The sequence below is a fragment of the Pan troglodytes genome, chromosome 18 (assembly GCF_028858775.2).
Source record: "Pan troglodytes isolate AG18354 chromosome 18, NHGRI_mPanTro3-v2.0_pri, whole genome shotgun sequence".
In the NCBI taxonomy this organism is placed as follows: Eukaryota; Metazoa; Chordata; class Mammalia; order Primates; family Hominidae; genus Pan; species Pan troglodytes.
In genome coordinates this window covers 83890536-83904546 of record NC_072416.2, presented here as the reverse complement: position 1 = coordinate 83904546, position 14011 = coordinate 83890536, and the positions used below count along the sequence as shown (strand labels likewise).

Sequence of the window (14011 nt, the reverse complement as noted above, 5' to 3'; positions counted from 1 at the left end):
GGCCCCTGTGGGGTGGGGCTCCAGCCTAGGGATTAGGACAGTCCTGGGTTCTAGTCTCAGCTCCACAGTCCCTAGTAAGCTGGTAGCCTTGGGCAGGTGCCGCCACCTCTCTGAGCCCTGATTTTTGTGTCTGTGAAGTGGGGACAGTAATAGTACCTTGCGGGGCTGTTACTGAGGGGTGAGTGTCAAGAGCATGCAGAGGCCCCGCACCACTGGCTGCTGCTTCTATTTTTCAATTGCTTAGAACTCGGGATGCCTCATGTTGCAGGAACATCATGAGAACACTGGTTGGGACAATTCTAATACCCGTGGGCTGGGGGGGTGCCACACGTCCTCTATAGCTCAGGCTGTAAGATCTCCAAAGAACCTGCATTAGGGGGAAAAAAAAAGCAGCATTAGAACGGGAGGTACATGGCCATGGGGGCCTCTGGGCCACCCCCGAGCCCTGCTGGCAGGTCTTCACATCTCTGCAGCTGCGGCCGTCCTGTGGCTCTTGAAAGGAAAGGCTTGGTGGTGTCGGTTTCCCATCATCAGTTCACTGCAGCCTCCACCTCCTGGGTTCAAGTGACCTCACAGAGCCAGGGCTGCAGACGCCGCCTTGGCTTCCTGTATATTTAACTTTGAGGCACCCGTAAGTTATTTCCACCAGCACAGACTCCATCTTTGAGCAAATCCAGCCCAGATGTAGTTGGCAGGTGGCATGACCTGGAGGCCGGTGGTTTCTCTCCACCACAACCTCCTGTTTTGCACTCATCAGGGCCAAGGGTGGGGGCCTGGCTGCACGTGGCCAATACAAACAAGTCGCGCCCTCCCCTCTCTCAGCGCTCTCCTCTCTCCACAGGCCTGCAGAGGTGCCGACATGGGGCTTAAGATGTCCTGCCTGAAAGGTAAGGCCTGAAGCTCTGCCCCCACCAGCTCTCATGGCGGAGGGGGTGCTGGGTTGGGGGGCAGGAGAGAGGGGAGTTGAAGCCCTCTGCCTTGCAGAGGGAGCAGGGCACCATCCCTTAAAGCAGTCCTGTACACAGCAGGTGCTCTAAAAATGCTTGTCCTGACTCTGAGCACCCCTCCAGGCCTTCCATTTCACTAGCAGTGGGTGACTGGGAAGGTGGCAGTGCCTTGGGGCCTCAGTTTCCCCCTCAGGGTGCCTAATCTCAGGCTGTGGAGAGTGAGGGAGGAGGAGGCCTTTGGGAAGGAGCCAGGCACATGCTGGGCTGTTTGCTTTCCCAAGGACACACCCGGGGCCTGTTATCACCCAGACAGGAGGTCCAGCGTCCAGGTGGTAGGAGAGAAGGCCAGCGGGAGAAAGTTCTAGAAGGACACAAAACCACTGAAGGGTGTTGTGGGTGTTAGCAAAGGCAGCCCAGACTTCTGTCCTGTGTGTGGATGGCCCTGGGGCACCTCAGACCAATGTTGCAGGAAACCTCCCATCCCAAGTCCATTGCTGCCCCTCTTCTTTACCTTGGTGACAGTTGCTTTGTTCTCCCCAGCCAAAAACCTGGGAGTCACGTGGGTGGCCCCTGGTCTGACTTGCGGCCCCGCTGCCTGAGACCGCCTCTGGCTCCAGGTGTCCCATGGCCAGTGGTGTGAGTGCCGAGCTCCTAGCCTGCCCCGGGGCCACCTACCTGACCCCAGCAGCCCCTTCCAGGCAGAGGCCACCTACCCACCTGGAGAGGTGGTTGGGAGCTGAGCCAAGCCTGGGATCAGCCTGCATGGTGTGAGTTGTGGCCTCACCAATGCCTCTGTGAGACCTAGATCAAGGGCCTCAGTTTCCTTATCAGTAAAATGGGGATCATGGCGGACCCGTCTCAGGTCACCAGGAGCACGAGAGCAGGGCCTGGAACACTCTGGCGGTGGCAGCTCTTAATTAATTGTACTATTTCCTTCGTCAAATTCACCAGGCTCTGTAGCCCATCCTTTGGGTTTAGGCAGACTTAGGGCTTTTAGATGCAAGCTACAGAAGCGGATACTGGTTAACAAGGAATTTACTGGAAAGCCGAGGGGAGCCCACAGGAAAAGTGAAGTAAGGAGGCGTGAAAAGGCCCCTGCTGGGAGCCGGGATGAATGGACCACCCTTCAGATTCCCAGGTTGGGAGGAATCCGCTCCAGGAGAGCATCCGATTGGCCCAGTTTAGGTCTTAGGCCCGCCCCCTCGGCCTGGAGGGAGGTGCATCTTGATTGACAGCTCCTCCAAGACCGCTTGCGGAGAGATTGGTTCCCCTGGTGAAAATCGGGGTGTGGTTTACTAAGCGGGATGGGATGCCGGACAGACACAAACAGCCCACGTCCCCTCCAGGACCTGGCTTCCTCTGAGACTCCAGGCTGACCCCACAGAGGAGTGGGGAGATGTTTGTTGAATGAGTATCTGTGAGTGGCTGAGGTTAATTCAGCAGCAGACAGTGGTTGAGAGGGTCAAGCCTAACCCCTTGAAACTTGAGGACTTTCTTCCCTTAGACATGAGTTCCCCAGTGCCTGGCACAAAGTAGGCATTGAGGATACTTTTCTTCTTTAAAAAATAATATATATCACATAAACTTACCGTTGTAACCATGAAGTGTACAAGGTTAGTGGCATTAAGCACGTTCACAGTGTTGTGCAACCATCACCCCACCCATCTTCAGAATGAAGGTTTCATCATCTCCAACTGAAACTCTGTCCCCATTAAACACTAACTCCCTGTTCCCTCCCCAGCCCTTGGCAGCCACCATTCTACTTCCTGTCTCTAAGAATCTGCTCTAGGGACCTCGTGTCAGTGGAATCTTCCAGCATTTGTCCTTTTGTGTCTGGTCTCCATCACTCAGCTTGGTGTTTTCTAGGCTCATCCACATTGAGCATGCATCACTGCTTCTTTCCTTTTCACGGCTGAATAATATTCCACCATGTGGACAGACTACATTTTCTTTATCACTTCTCCAACGATGGACACTGGGTTGTTTCCACCTTTTGGCGATTGTGTCAGGACATCTTTGACGGAGAAACCAGGCCCCTGGAGGTATCTCTGGGACGACTTTTCTTCCAGCCCAAGGCCGGGACTTGATCAGGAAGGTAGACCAAGACTCTGCAGATCCTGACAGTGCCTGGGAAATGCACTCCCACCTCCACCCACCCCCGGGCCCTCACGAGTGAAAGCACAGGCAGCCAGATCAGGGCTCATGGGGCTGGGAGCTTTTAAAAGGACCGCCTTCCTGTCGGCCCCAGAGCTGCTAAGTGTGCTAAGTGCTGGAACAGCGCCTGTCCCGAGTGTGGCTTGTCCATCCATTTTTCATGGCTGGCTTTGGTGCTGCCGGCCCCTGCCCACCCCCACTCACCCAGCCTGGGTCTCTGGAGGTGATGAGGCCCACACAATCATGGGGGTGACTTGGGGAATGGGGATTAGGGGGCCAGAACTCTTTTTTTTTTTTTTTTTTTTTTTTGAGACGGAGTCTCGCTCTGTCACCCAGGCCGGAGTGCAGTGGTGCAATCTCGACTCACTGCAACCCCCGCCTCCCGGGTTCAAGCAATTCTCCTGCCTCAGCCTCCTGAGTAGCTGGGATTACAGGCGTGTGCCACCACGCCCAGCTAATTTTTGTATTTTTAAGTAGAGACGGGGTTTCACCATGTTGTCCAGGCTGGTCTTGAACTCCTGACCTCAAGTGATCCGCCTGCCTCAGCCTCCCAAAGTGCTGGGATTACAGGCCTGAGCCACCACACCTGGCCCAGAGAGAATCATTTTAACTCGACATTTGAAGTAGCCAGGAACTCTGTAACATGGGGTCTTACTGTCCTAGGGCTGCCGTAAGAGATGACCCCAAACTAGGTGGCTTAAAAGAGGAATTTATTCTCACAGTTCTGGAGGCCAGAGGTGTGACGTCCAGGTGTGAGCAGGGCCTCGTTTCTTCTGGAAGCTCTAAGGAGGCTCCTTCCTGCCAAGCTCCTGGTGGCACCAGCCATTCTTTGGTTTGTGGGCTTAGCTCCAGCCTCTGCCTCGTGGCACATGGCTTTCCTCTTCTGTCTTCCCTTCTCTTTTAAGGACAACTGTCATTTGCTTTAGCACCCACCCTCGTCCAGGGTAATCTCATCCCAAGATCCTTAACTCAGTTACATCTGCGGGGCTGCACGGTGGCCCGTGCCTGTAGTCCCAACACTTTGGGAAACTGAGGCAGGAGGATCTCTTGAGCCCAGGAGTTCAAGACCAGTCTGGGCAACATTGCAAAACCCCATCCCTACAAAAAATACAAAAATTATCAGGGAATGGTGGCATTTCACGCCTGCAGTCCCAGCCACTTGGGAGGCGGAGGTGAGAGGATCCCTTGAGCCCAGGAAGTCAAGGCTGCAGTGAGCTGTGATCACACCACTGCACTCCAGCCTGGGTGACAGAGCCAGACCCTATCTCAAAAAAAAAAAAAAAATGACATCACAAAGATCCTGTTTTCAACAATGTCAGATTCCCACTCACTGGTTCCAGTTAGGTGTATCTTTTGGAGCGGGCACCGTTCAGCCCTGGATACGATTACTCTCACTCCCTGGGGCCTCAACACTACATGCTGCCCAGGGCACCAGGAGGAGGGACCCGCCAGGACCCAGGCCCTCTGCCCCTCTGCTCTAGCCCCGCAGCCTGGCCCAGGGACTCAGACCCACCCACCTGTTTCCAGGTGACCCTCCTGTACCATGCCCCCAGCTCCAGGCCTCCCTGGGTTCAAATCCCAGCTCTGCCCCTTAACGATTTGGCCTTGGAGCAGGGCCAGCTTCACGGGCATGTGACCTCTGCAGCTGCACAGGGCCCCGTGCTCAGTTTAATGCTCTTAATACATATTGAACAATGGGCCTCACATGTTCGTTTTCCACTGAGCCCCACAAATTACACAGTGGTTCCTGCCTTAGGGCAAGTGACCTTGTCTCTCTAGGCCTCAGCTTCCTCTGGGGTAAACTGAGGCATCCTGCATCCAGCCCACAGGTTTTATTGAGTGCTGGGTTCTGGAGAGGACTTGAAGAATCATAAAGACAGGACTCTGCTCAAGGACATGCTATCTAGAGCCACACCATCCAGTAGAAATAGATTTTAACGTTTCTAGCAGTCCCATGAATAAGGTACAAAGAAACAGGTACGATTACTTTTAAAATGTTTTATTTAATTCAGTATACTCCAAACATCATTTTAATGAGTGGGGTCCAGTTCACTGGTCTGGGAGGTTCAGTCAACTGATCTGGGGGGGTTCAGTTGTCTAGGGGATTTAGTTTTGTGATTTGGGGGATTTTGTTGTCTGGTCTGGGGGGGTTGTCTCGTATGGGGGAGTTGGTTAGTTGGCTGATCTATGGAGTTTAAGTTGTCTGGTCTGGGAGTTACTTGGCTGGTCTCGGGGGCTTGGTTGGCTGGTCTGAGAGGGTTTACCTGCCTTGTGTGGGGGTTAATTGGCTAATCTGGGGGTTCAGTTGGCTGGACTGGGGTTACTTGGCTGGTCTTGGGGGTTTAGTTGGCTGGTCTGGGGGTTTAGTTGTGTGGTCTGGGGGTTCAGTTGGCTGATGTGGGGGTTCAATGGCTGGCCTGGGGGTTCCCTCGGCTGATGTGGGGGTTCACTTGCCTGGTCTGGGGGATTTAGTTTGCTGCCCTCCTTTCCCTTCCCCTCCAGTCTGGGAATCTCTCCCTCTAGAACCAAAGTAGGCTTTCTGAGCCGGGAGGCACCTTGGCACTCATCTTGGAAAGCCTTACATTACAGATAGGGAAGTTGAGGACCAAGGAGAGGAAGTGACCAGCTACAGTCACACCAACTAGAAATGAGACGTGGGCTCCTCTAGGGAGGCAGCTCCGAGACCCGTTCTTATTCCCTTAGGAGGCGTGGTTACGGGAGGCATGGGCTGAGCCCACTCAGCAGAGTGTGAGGGTCACAGTGGGTATGACGTTCTTCCCTGCAGGCTTCATCTCACCCGCTCTGACCAGCCACAGCCCCAGCCCTCGCCACCTCCTCCTTCCTCAGCTCCCCCAGGGGCTCCGAGGCTGTGTAACTGCCCAGGAAGACACAGGCCCCTTCCCTATTGGGCTGGCTTTGTGTCGATGGCACCCGACTTGGCTGGCTGGGATGGGATCTGCCCACTGCTGGGCTGGCTTCCATCTCTACCGTGCAGGACTGTCCGGTGGCTGCTGTGACAAATGACCACACACTGGGGGGCTTAAAACAGCAATTTTTATTCTCTCATTGTCCTGAAATCGGCCTGGCAGGGCCGCCCTCCCTCCTCAGCTCCAAAGGAGGAACCTTCCTGCCTCTTCCAGCTTCTGATAGCTTCAGGCCTCCTGGGTCCAGTCTCTGCCTCTGTCTTCACGTGGCCTTCCTCTCTTCATGTTGCCCTGCATTCAACCTCCCTCTCCTCCTCTTGTAAGGACACCAGGCATTGGATTTAGAGCCCCTCCGCCCCCAAATCCAGGATGAGCTCATCATGAGATCCTTAACTAATTACATCGGCAAAGACCTCATTTCCAAATAAGGTCATATTCTGAGGTTCTGGGTTGATGTGAATTTGGGGGACACTATTCAGCCCCCATTAAGTCAGTTCACCTCTGAGCTTCCCCTGTGGGGGGCAGGAATGTGCTTCTCCTGTCTGGCAACAAAGACTCTGCCCAAGGGTGGTAGATATTGAGAGGGTGGCACAGGAGGAACACAGATGTGCCAACACCCCTTTGTTTCCGAGTCCAAAGGAGAGGGGCTGCAGAGTCCCTCTGCTCAAGGGCCTGGCCGTGGTGACTGTGACCCACGGGAGTGTCCCACAGGCCAAAGAAAATCTCCCTTGTGCCTCACCCTATAAGGGTTGGCACGTGCTGTCATCAACAGGATCTGGGCATGGCACCCTCATCACAGCTGAACTCTACAGACAGGGAGGCTGAGGCACAGGGGACCTCTCACTGGCTCAAGGCCACATGGCCAGTTAAGAGAGGTTGGCTTCACAGACGGAAGGGGAAAGGGGGAGTCGTCTCCTTGGTCCCTAAGTGCACCCTCTCCAGGTTCCAGCAGGTCGGCACAGCCAAGGAAATGGCGTGGTCCTGCTGCATGGTTCTCAGTGGGGTCCGGGACCTTCTGTATAGGCATCACTTAGGAACCAGTCAGACCATCAGATTCTCAGGACCCACTGGATCAACTGAGTCAGGAACTCAGTGTTTTCAACACGTCCTCCGGGGGGATTCCAGTGGCTGTGTAACTTTGAGGACCACTGGCAAAGTGGCTCTGGGGTCAGAGATCCGAGTTCATATTCTGGGTCTGCCTCTGACTGACTGCAACGTTGTGCAAGTCACTTCCCATGCCCAGGCCTCAGTTTCTGTGTCTGTAAAATGGAGTGGTGACTGGGAATATCTCCTGGGTCAGGTCTCGAGAGTTTTCTGAGATAGGCACTAAAGATGGCACCCAAGGAGCCGTTACACCTTCCTGCTATGGAGGTGGCTGCAGGTGTGCGGGGGCCTCCGCAGGAAGACTTAAACTGCAGGCATGGGCTTTCCCACTAGAGTGGCTGGCTGGGGCGTTAGGGCTACCTGGGAGGACCCCTGTGATCTGTGAGGTTCTGTGGGGGCGGGGTGGGCGTCAGCTCCAGCCTGGGTTAACTCCAGCATAACCATGGATACAGGCTCCTGGGAATGAGACTGGTCCCAGCAACTGTCCTGGGGAAGGTCCCTTGGGGCTGCCTGGGGCTTGGTGGAAAAGACGAAGGCTTTGTCCTGGGTTGGTAGTTTGTCATTGTTTTTTTAATTAGACTTTATTTTTTAGGACAGTTTTAATTTACAGAAAAATTGAAAAGATAGTACAGAGAGTTCCCACACACCCCACACCAGATTCCGCTGTTATGAACAACTTACACTCACACGGTCCACTCATTACAGCAAACCAATCAATACAAATCCATTGTTATTTATTTATTAGTGTTTTATTTATTTCTGTGCTTATTTATTTATATTTTTGAGACAGGATCTCACTCTCCCTCTGTTGCTCAGGCTGGAGTGCAGTGGTACCATCACAACTCACTGCAGCCTTGATCTCTGGGGCTCAAGTGGTTCTCCTGCCTCAGCCTCCCAAGCAGCTGGAGTATAGGTGTACAACACCATGCCCAGCTAATTTTTTTTTTTTTTTTTTTTTTTTTTTTTTTTTTTGTAGAGAAGGGGTCTCGCTTTGTTGCTCGGGCTAGTCTTAAACTCTTGGCTTCAAGCCTTGACCTCCCAAGGTGCTAGGATTACAGGCATGAGCCACCGCACCCGGCCAGATCCATTCTTATTAACTAATATCCACACTTTTTGTTTTTTTGAAACAGGGCCTGGCTCTGTCACCCAGGCTGGAGTGCAGTGGCACAACCTCAGCTCACTGCAACCTCCACCTCCTGGGATCAAGCCATTCTCCCACCTCAGCCTCCCAAGTAGCTAGGACTACAGGCAAGAGGCACCATACCCGGCTTATTTTTTTGCATTTTTAGTAGAGATGGAAGTTTTACCATGTTGCCCAGGTTGGTCTTGAACTCCTGGGCTCAAGCTATCCTCCTGCCTCAACCTGCCAAAGTGCTGGGATTACAGGCGTGAGCCGCCGCACCCGGCCAGATCTGTTATTATTAATTAATGTCCACATGATTCCGATTTCCCCCATGTATTTTTTCTGTCGCAGGATCCCACATGATATTTAGTTGTCACACCTCCTTAGGCTCTTGGCTGTGACAGTTTCTCAGACACTCCTCGTTTTTGTGGGGACCCCAGGCTGCCAGGCATGGCTGTGACTCCCTCGCTCAGGGGGCTCAGCCTGGGGGTGATTGGTGGTTGGCCGTTATGATACCCATTTTTCCGATTTGCCTTCAGAGGCTTGCGTCTAGCCCCTGGTCAACCCAAAACCCAGAATCCCTCCATATGGCCCCGTGACAGTGTGAATGCCTGGCTCTGCTGGCGGACAGCTGCAGGCCAGAATTGCGTGAGAGATTGATCCCTCCACAAACGTTTATTGCGTCCCTACCGTGCACTGGGCGCTGGCCCAGGTGCCGGGGCTACAGGGATGAACAAGGCAGTGTGGTCCTGGCCACTGGGAGTGTACAGAGGTGAGGAATGACCTTAATGCTAACTCAGTGCTGGATGGAAGCTAGCACCTGCCTACCCGGGGTGGCTAGGGGTGGCATCACCCAGGAAGCACCCCAGCCTAAAGAGCTGGCCTGGCACAGAGCGGGGAAGGGGTGGCTGTTTCCGGTAGCAGAAACTCATGGGCACGGGCTGGGAAGCAAGCAGCAGCCTGGCGTGCATGGTGGAGGAACTGGAGGGGCCACAGCGCCGGAGAGGATGGTAGCAGCCAGGTGGAGCCAGGCAGAGAATATGGAGTTTCCATCCCTGGGGACAGGAGCTCTGTGAAATGGGAGGGTGAGAAAAACGTTCATTCCACTAATACATTTCAGCAGTGTTCAGAACAAACTGGAAATTTCATACATTTGAAGGGAGATCACATGGTGGAATCCAGTCCCCGCTGAACCAGGAGTTAGAAAATAGCCAAGGTCAAGCGCCCCACTTCCCTGAGCTTTCCTGTCCCCGTCTGTAAAATGGGCTCAGGCTCCTGCCTGCGGGGATCCTGGGGGAGGTCCTCACCCGCCAGTGCCACCGCCTGTTCCAGGGGTCTTTGTCTACTCTGCTGACCTCCACACCCAAGCTGCGAACAGGAGCCAACGCACAGTCGCTGTTCCATGGTGCTGGTTCCCTTCCAGTGCGGGACAGAGCCCAGAGGAGAGTGTGTCCTGGGCAACTCCACACAAACATGTACTGAGTACCTGCTGCATGCCAGGCAGCACTCAGCCCTCGGGATGCAGCAGTGAGCAGCACAGAGCTCCTGTCCATGGGGGAGAGACGGAAATGTGGAATGGTGTGTGTGAACAAACACACACCCAGCAGGCTGGATTTCGTGGTGAGTGCTGTGAAGGGAATTGAGCAAGGGGGTGCAGTCGAGGGGATGAGGCAGGATGAGGGGTTCTCTGTGGTGCCGACACTGGAGTCAGCCATGTGGATGCAGGGAACAGTGTTCCAGGCAGAAGGAACAGCAAATGCAAAGGCCCTGAGTCAGGACCAAGCGCACTGAGCTGGTGAGCAGCGAGGAGGCAGGTATGGAGGCCGGGCTGAGCTGGAGGAGCTGAGGTCCCTGGGGCCAGCAGGTGATAGAAGCTGAGGTGTGGATTGAGAACTTCAGAGTAATACAGGCCAGGCGCGGTAATACAGGCCAGCACTTCGGAAAGCCAAGGTGGGCAGATTGCTTGAGGTCAGGAGTTTGAGACCAGTCTGGGCAATGTGGTGAAACCCCATCTCTACAAAGAATAGAAACATTAGTTGGGCGTGGTAGCATGCGCCTGTAGTGCCAGCTACTCAGGAGGCTGAGGTGTGAGGATTGCTTGAGCCCAGGAGATGGAAGTTGCAGTGAGCCAAAATTGCCAAATTTTGCCAAATTGCCAAAACCACTGCACTCCAGCCTGGCAACAGAGCAAGACCCTGTCTCAAAAAAGAAGAAATACAAAGCACTGGAATCATTCTAGCCCAGGAGTCTAAACCTCCACCCACATCAGAATCTTCTGGAAGGCTTCCAAATGGATGCAGCCACTGCCCATTCCCCAGAGGTTGGGATGAGATTGGTGTGGATGGGTCCCAGGCATTGGTGCTCTAGGAGGCCTCCTAGGTGATTCCCCTGGGTGGTCCAGGCTGACAGCCAATGTCCTTGCCTTGCAGATGGGGCTGCGGTGGGGACTGGCTGCCCAAGGTAACAAGGAGCAAGTCAGCCTGGCTGGGAACCCAGGTGTGCAGGCTCAATTCCAGGGCTCTTTCTGGAACCTTCTGAACAGATCTCTGCCCGGGAGGCAGGAGCTCCTGAGAGACACCCCACTCCAGCCTCCCTTCGGCTCAGGGCAGTGGGGTGGATCATCAAAGCCTGTTTTAAATGAGGGAGCAGATGGCGTCTGATCTCGCCCCCCCCCTGCCCAGGGCAGAGCGGGCACCCCTCCTGGCTTACAGCAGGGACTTAGCCGGTCCCCCCCATCAGTCACCCATGCTTAAGCTAAACCTCCGGCACCTGATATCCTCCGAAAGGAGGGAGGCCAGCAGGTGGGAGACGAAGCGCCATTTCCAGCCGTGCCTGGGTAGGTCAGCCCGGCTGGTCTACACCCCAGCACTCTGTGTTAGTATTCGGGTGATAGTTCCCAAGGATGTTCTCCTCCTCACACTCCTGGCTCCGTGAGGTCAGGAACCACGCTGCCTTTTTCATCCCTGTAGCCCTGGTACCTGGCCCAAGACTTGGCACACACAGACCACGCAACAAATGTTTGCAGAATGAATGTGCTCTCAGCCTTAGCCACCGTATGGAGACCCTCCTCGGACTGACCCTCCCGCCGGCCGGGGTGGCTGCCCCGTCATCCCCATTATCCTCATCATCCCCATGATTCCCATCATCCCACAGGGAGCTCAGTGCTCCCAAAGCTCACACCTCACCAGGCAGGTTCGGCTCTTTCCCTCCATCTCCTTTCATCCGCATAGCAAGGCTTCTGTGCTGTCCACTGTCCCCACTGTAGCTACAGAAGCTGAAGTGTCAGGTGGTAAAGCTCCCACCTGAGGTCACCCAGCCAGAGTATGGCCGAGCTGGATCCCTAGGGGCCTCAGGAACACAACCCAATCCAGCAAGTCCAGAGTCCAGACAGAGCCTCCCCCTCGTTCCCTGCAGTTTCCTTAGGGCCTGGCCTGCACCACGTGCTCTAGAAGTATCTGTGGGATGGACAAAGGTGAGGAATGAGCCTCCAGGGAGACAGAGGGATGGGGAGGTGCTGGGACTCACGGTCCCACCAGGGGGTCTCCCTGGGTTTGTGTTGCTCAAGACTCGGAAGTCAGAGCGGGCCAGGTGCAGTGGCACACACTTGTAATCCCAGCACTTTGGGAGGCCAAGGCAGGAGGATTGCTTGAGACCAGACTGGGCAACATTAGTGAGACCCCACTTCTACAAAATAAACATAGCCAGGTGCCACTGCATTCCAGCCTGGGCAGCAGAGTGAGACCCTGTCTCTGAAAAAAAAAAAAAAAAAAATCAAAGGAAGTTAGGGCAATGTTGACCAATTACCAGCTGCTGGACATGGCTGGGCACGGGAGCAGACCAGCCTAGTTATCCTGGGCCAGGTCATCACGGCTGCCCTCCCAGGGGCCTGGTTTCCAGAGAGCAGATGTGTGTCTGGGCAGAGGCAGCCTGCTCTTGTGCCCTGTTTTTGTCACCCAGCAGCACACACCAGGGTTGGCTCCTGTCAGCCCCACAGTACTGCCCACCCTTTCCCACAGCTGCACAGCACGGCTACGTGCACGCCCCACCGCCCTTGAACCCAAATCCGGCCTGCCTTGCCCAAGCAGGACTTCAGTAAATATCCTTCTACCATCCACTCAGAAGGTGGCCTAGGGCGGAACATTCTAGATGGTTGGAGGGTGTGCACCCTTCACATTTTGACAGCTTTGCCAGTGACCCCCCTGAAGTCACACCAGCAGCCCCTTCCACTCACCCCATGGGAGATGACCGTGGCCATAGCGTTAACAGCTTTCCCGTTTTTGCCAATCTGTTGGGTGAAAAATGGTACCTCAGGAGAAGTTCATGCTTCCTCTCTTTTTAACGGGAAGCATTTAACTTTTTTTTTTTTTTTTTAGTACGGATGGGATCTTGCTATGTTGCCCAGGCTGGCTTCAAATGCCTGGCTGGCCTCAAGTGGTCCTCCTTCCTCGGCCTCCCAAAGTGCTGGGATTACAGGCATGTGCCACTGCACCTGGCCTAACTTCTTTTCTTTTCTTTTTTTTTTTTTTTTGAGATGGAGTCTCGCTCTGTTGCCCAGGCTGGAGTACAGTGGTGGGATCTCAGCTCACTGCAGCCTCCACCTCCTGGGTTCAAGTGATTCTCCTGCCTCAGCCTCCCGAGTAGCTGGGATTACAGGCACGCACCACCACACCTGGCTAATTTTTTGTGTTTTTAGTAGAAACAGGGTTTCATCTTGTTGGCCAGGCTGGTCTTCAACTCCTGACCTCAGGTGACCTACTCGCCTCAGCCTCCCAAAGTGCTGGGATTACAGGCATGAGCCACCACACCCCACCAGGCCTAACTTCTGATTGAAGTGTAACATACACACAGGAAAAAGATGCAGGTCCTAAGTCAGCTGCTCCATGCATTTCACACTGACCAACAAACATGTCAGCTGCCCAGAAGCCCCTCAAGCTCCCTGTAAGGGCAACCAGGCTCCTGACAGCACAGATCTTGACCTGCATGTGAGCTCCACGTGTCTCTCTTGTTGAGCAAGGAACTCGTGCCCACATCACAGCTGAAGCTCCTCTGAGACCCTCCTCTGATGGCTCAGTGCACTGGCCACCGGGAAGGGAGGGCTGTGCCTCCAGCCGGTAGATGGAGGCTGCGGTCTCAGCTCCTCCACCCGTGAGGGACCCTCGGTCCACGCCTGAACTTCTCCAAGCCTCAGTTTCTGTGAAGTGAGGGCTGACCTGCCTCTCCCAGCGCTAACTTGAGGACTGCAGAAGATGCTCTAGGTGAGGTGCCGTTTCCTGGCTGTCACCCTCAAATGTCATTTGTCACCAAAAAGAACTTCACCATTTACAGGAGGGACACCGCCTCTGATAGGATGGCCTGTGTGCCCTTAGCTGTGTGATCTTGGGGAAGTGGCTTAACCTCTTTTCGCCTCCGTTTCTTCCAGGATGAGCTGGGCGGGATAACACCAGGGGCTATTTGGATCATTTCAGGAGCCAAGTCCTGTGAAGGCACTGGCATCGTGGCGCCTGGTGCACATAGGCGTTCATAAAACATGCTGAGGGACCTGTCACTGCACTTGTCTCTTCTCAACAGTGGGGCCAGCAGCTCCTGGGGCCCTGGGCCAGGGCTTTCCCGTCAGCAGTGAGCCCCTCTGTAAGATTCGCTGAGGTTGCCTGGGCAACAAAGGCCGGGTCCCAAAGCATGTTGCTGCTGTCGGAGTCCAGGAAAGTCCTGGTCCCTGATCAGGGAGCGAGCAGAGCAAGGCAGTCCTGGGGCCCTGGGCC

At 54.7% G+C, this 14011-nt stretch overlaps 1 protein-coding gene across 1 annotated transcript in view; it reads left to right on the top strand.

The window, feature by feature from the left end:
• C16H16orf74 (chromosome 16 C16orf74 homolog) overlaps positions 1–14011 on the top strand; it is a 44015-nt gene that overhangs the window by 14880 nt on the left and 15124 nt on the right. Inside the window, exon 2 of the mRNA XM_003952913.6 lies at positions 842–887. Within this exon, the coding sequence (XP_003952962.1) occupies positions 860–887 (28 nt within the window). The 5' untranslated portion in view covers positions 842–859. The remainder of the gene's footprint in view (positions 1–841; positions 888–14011) is intronic.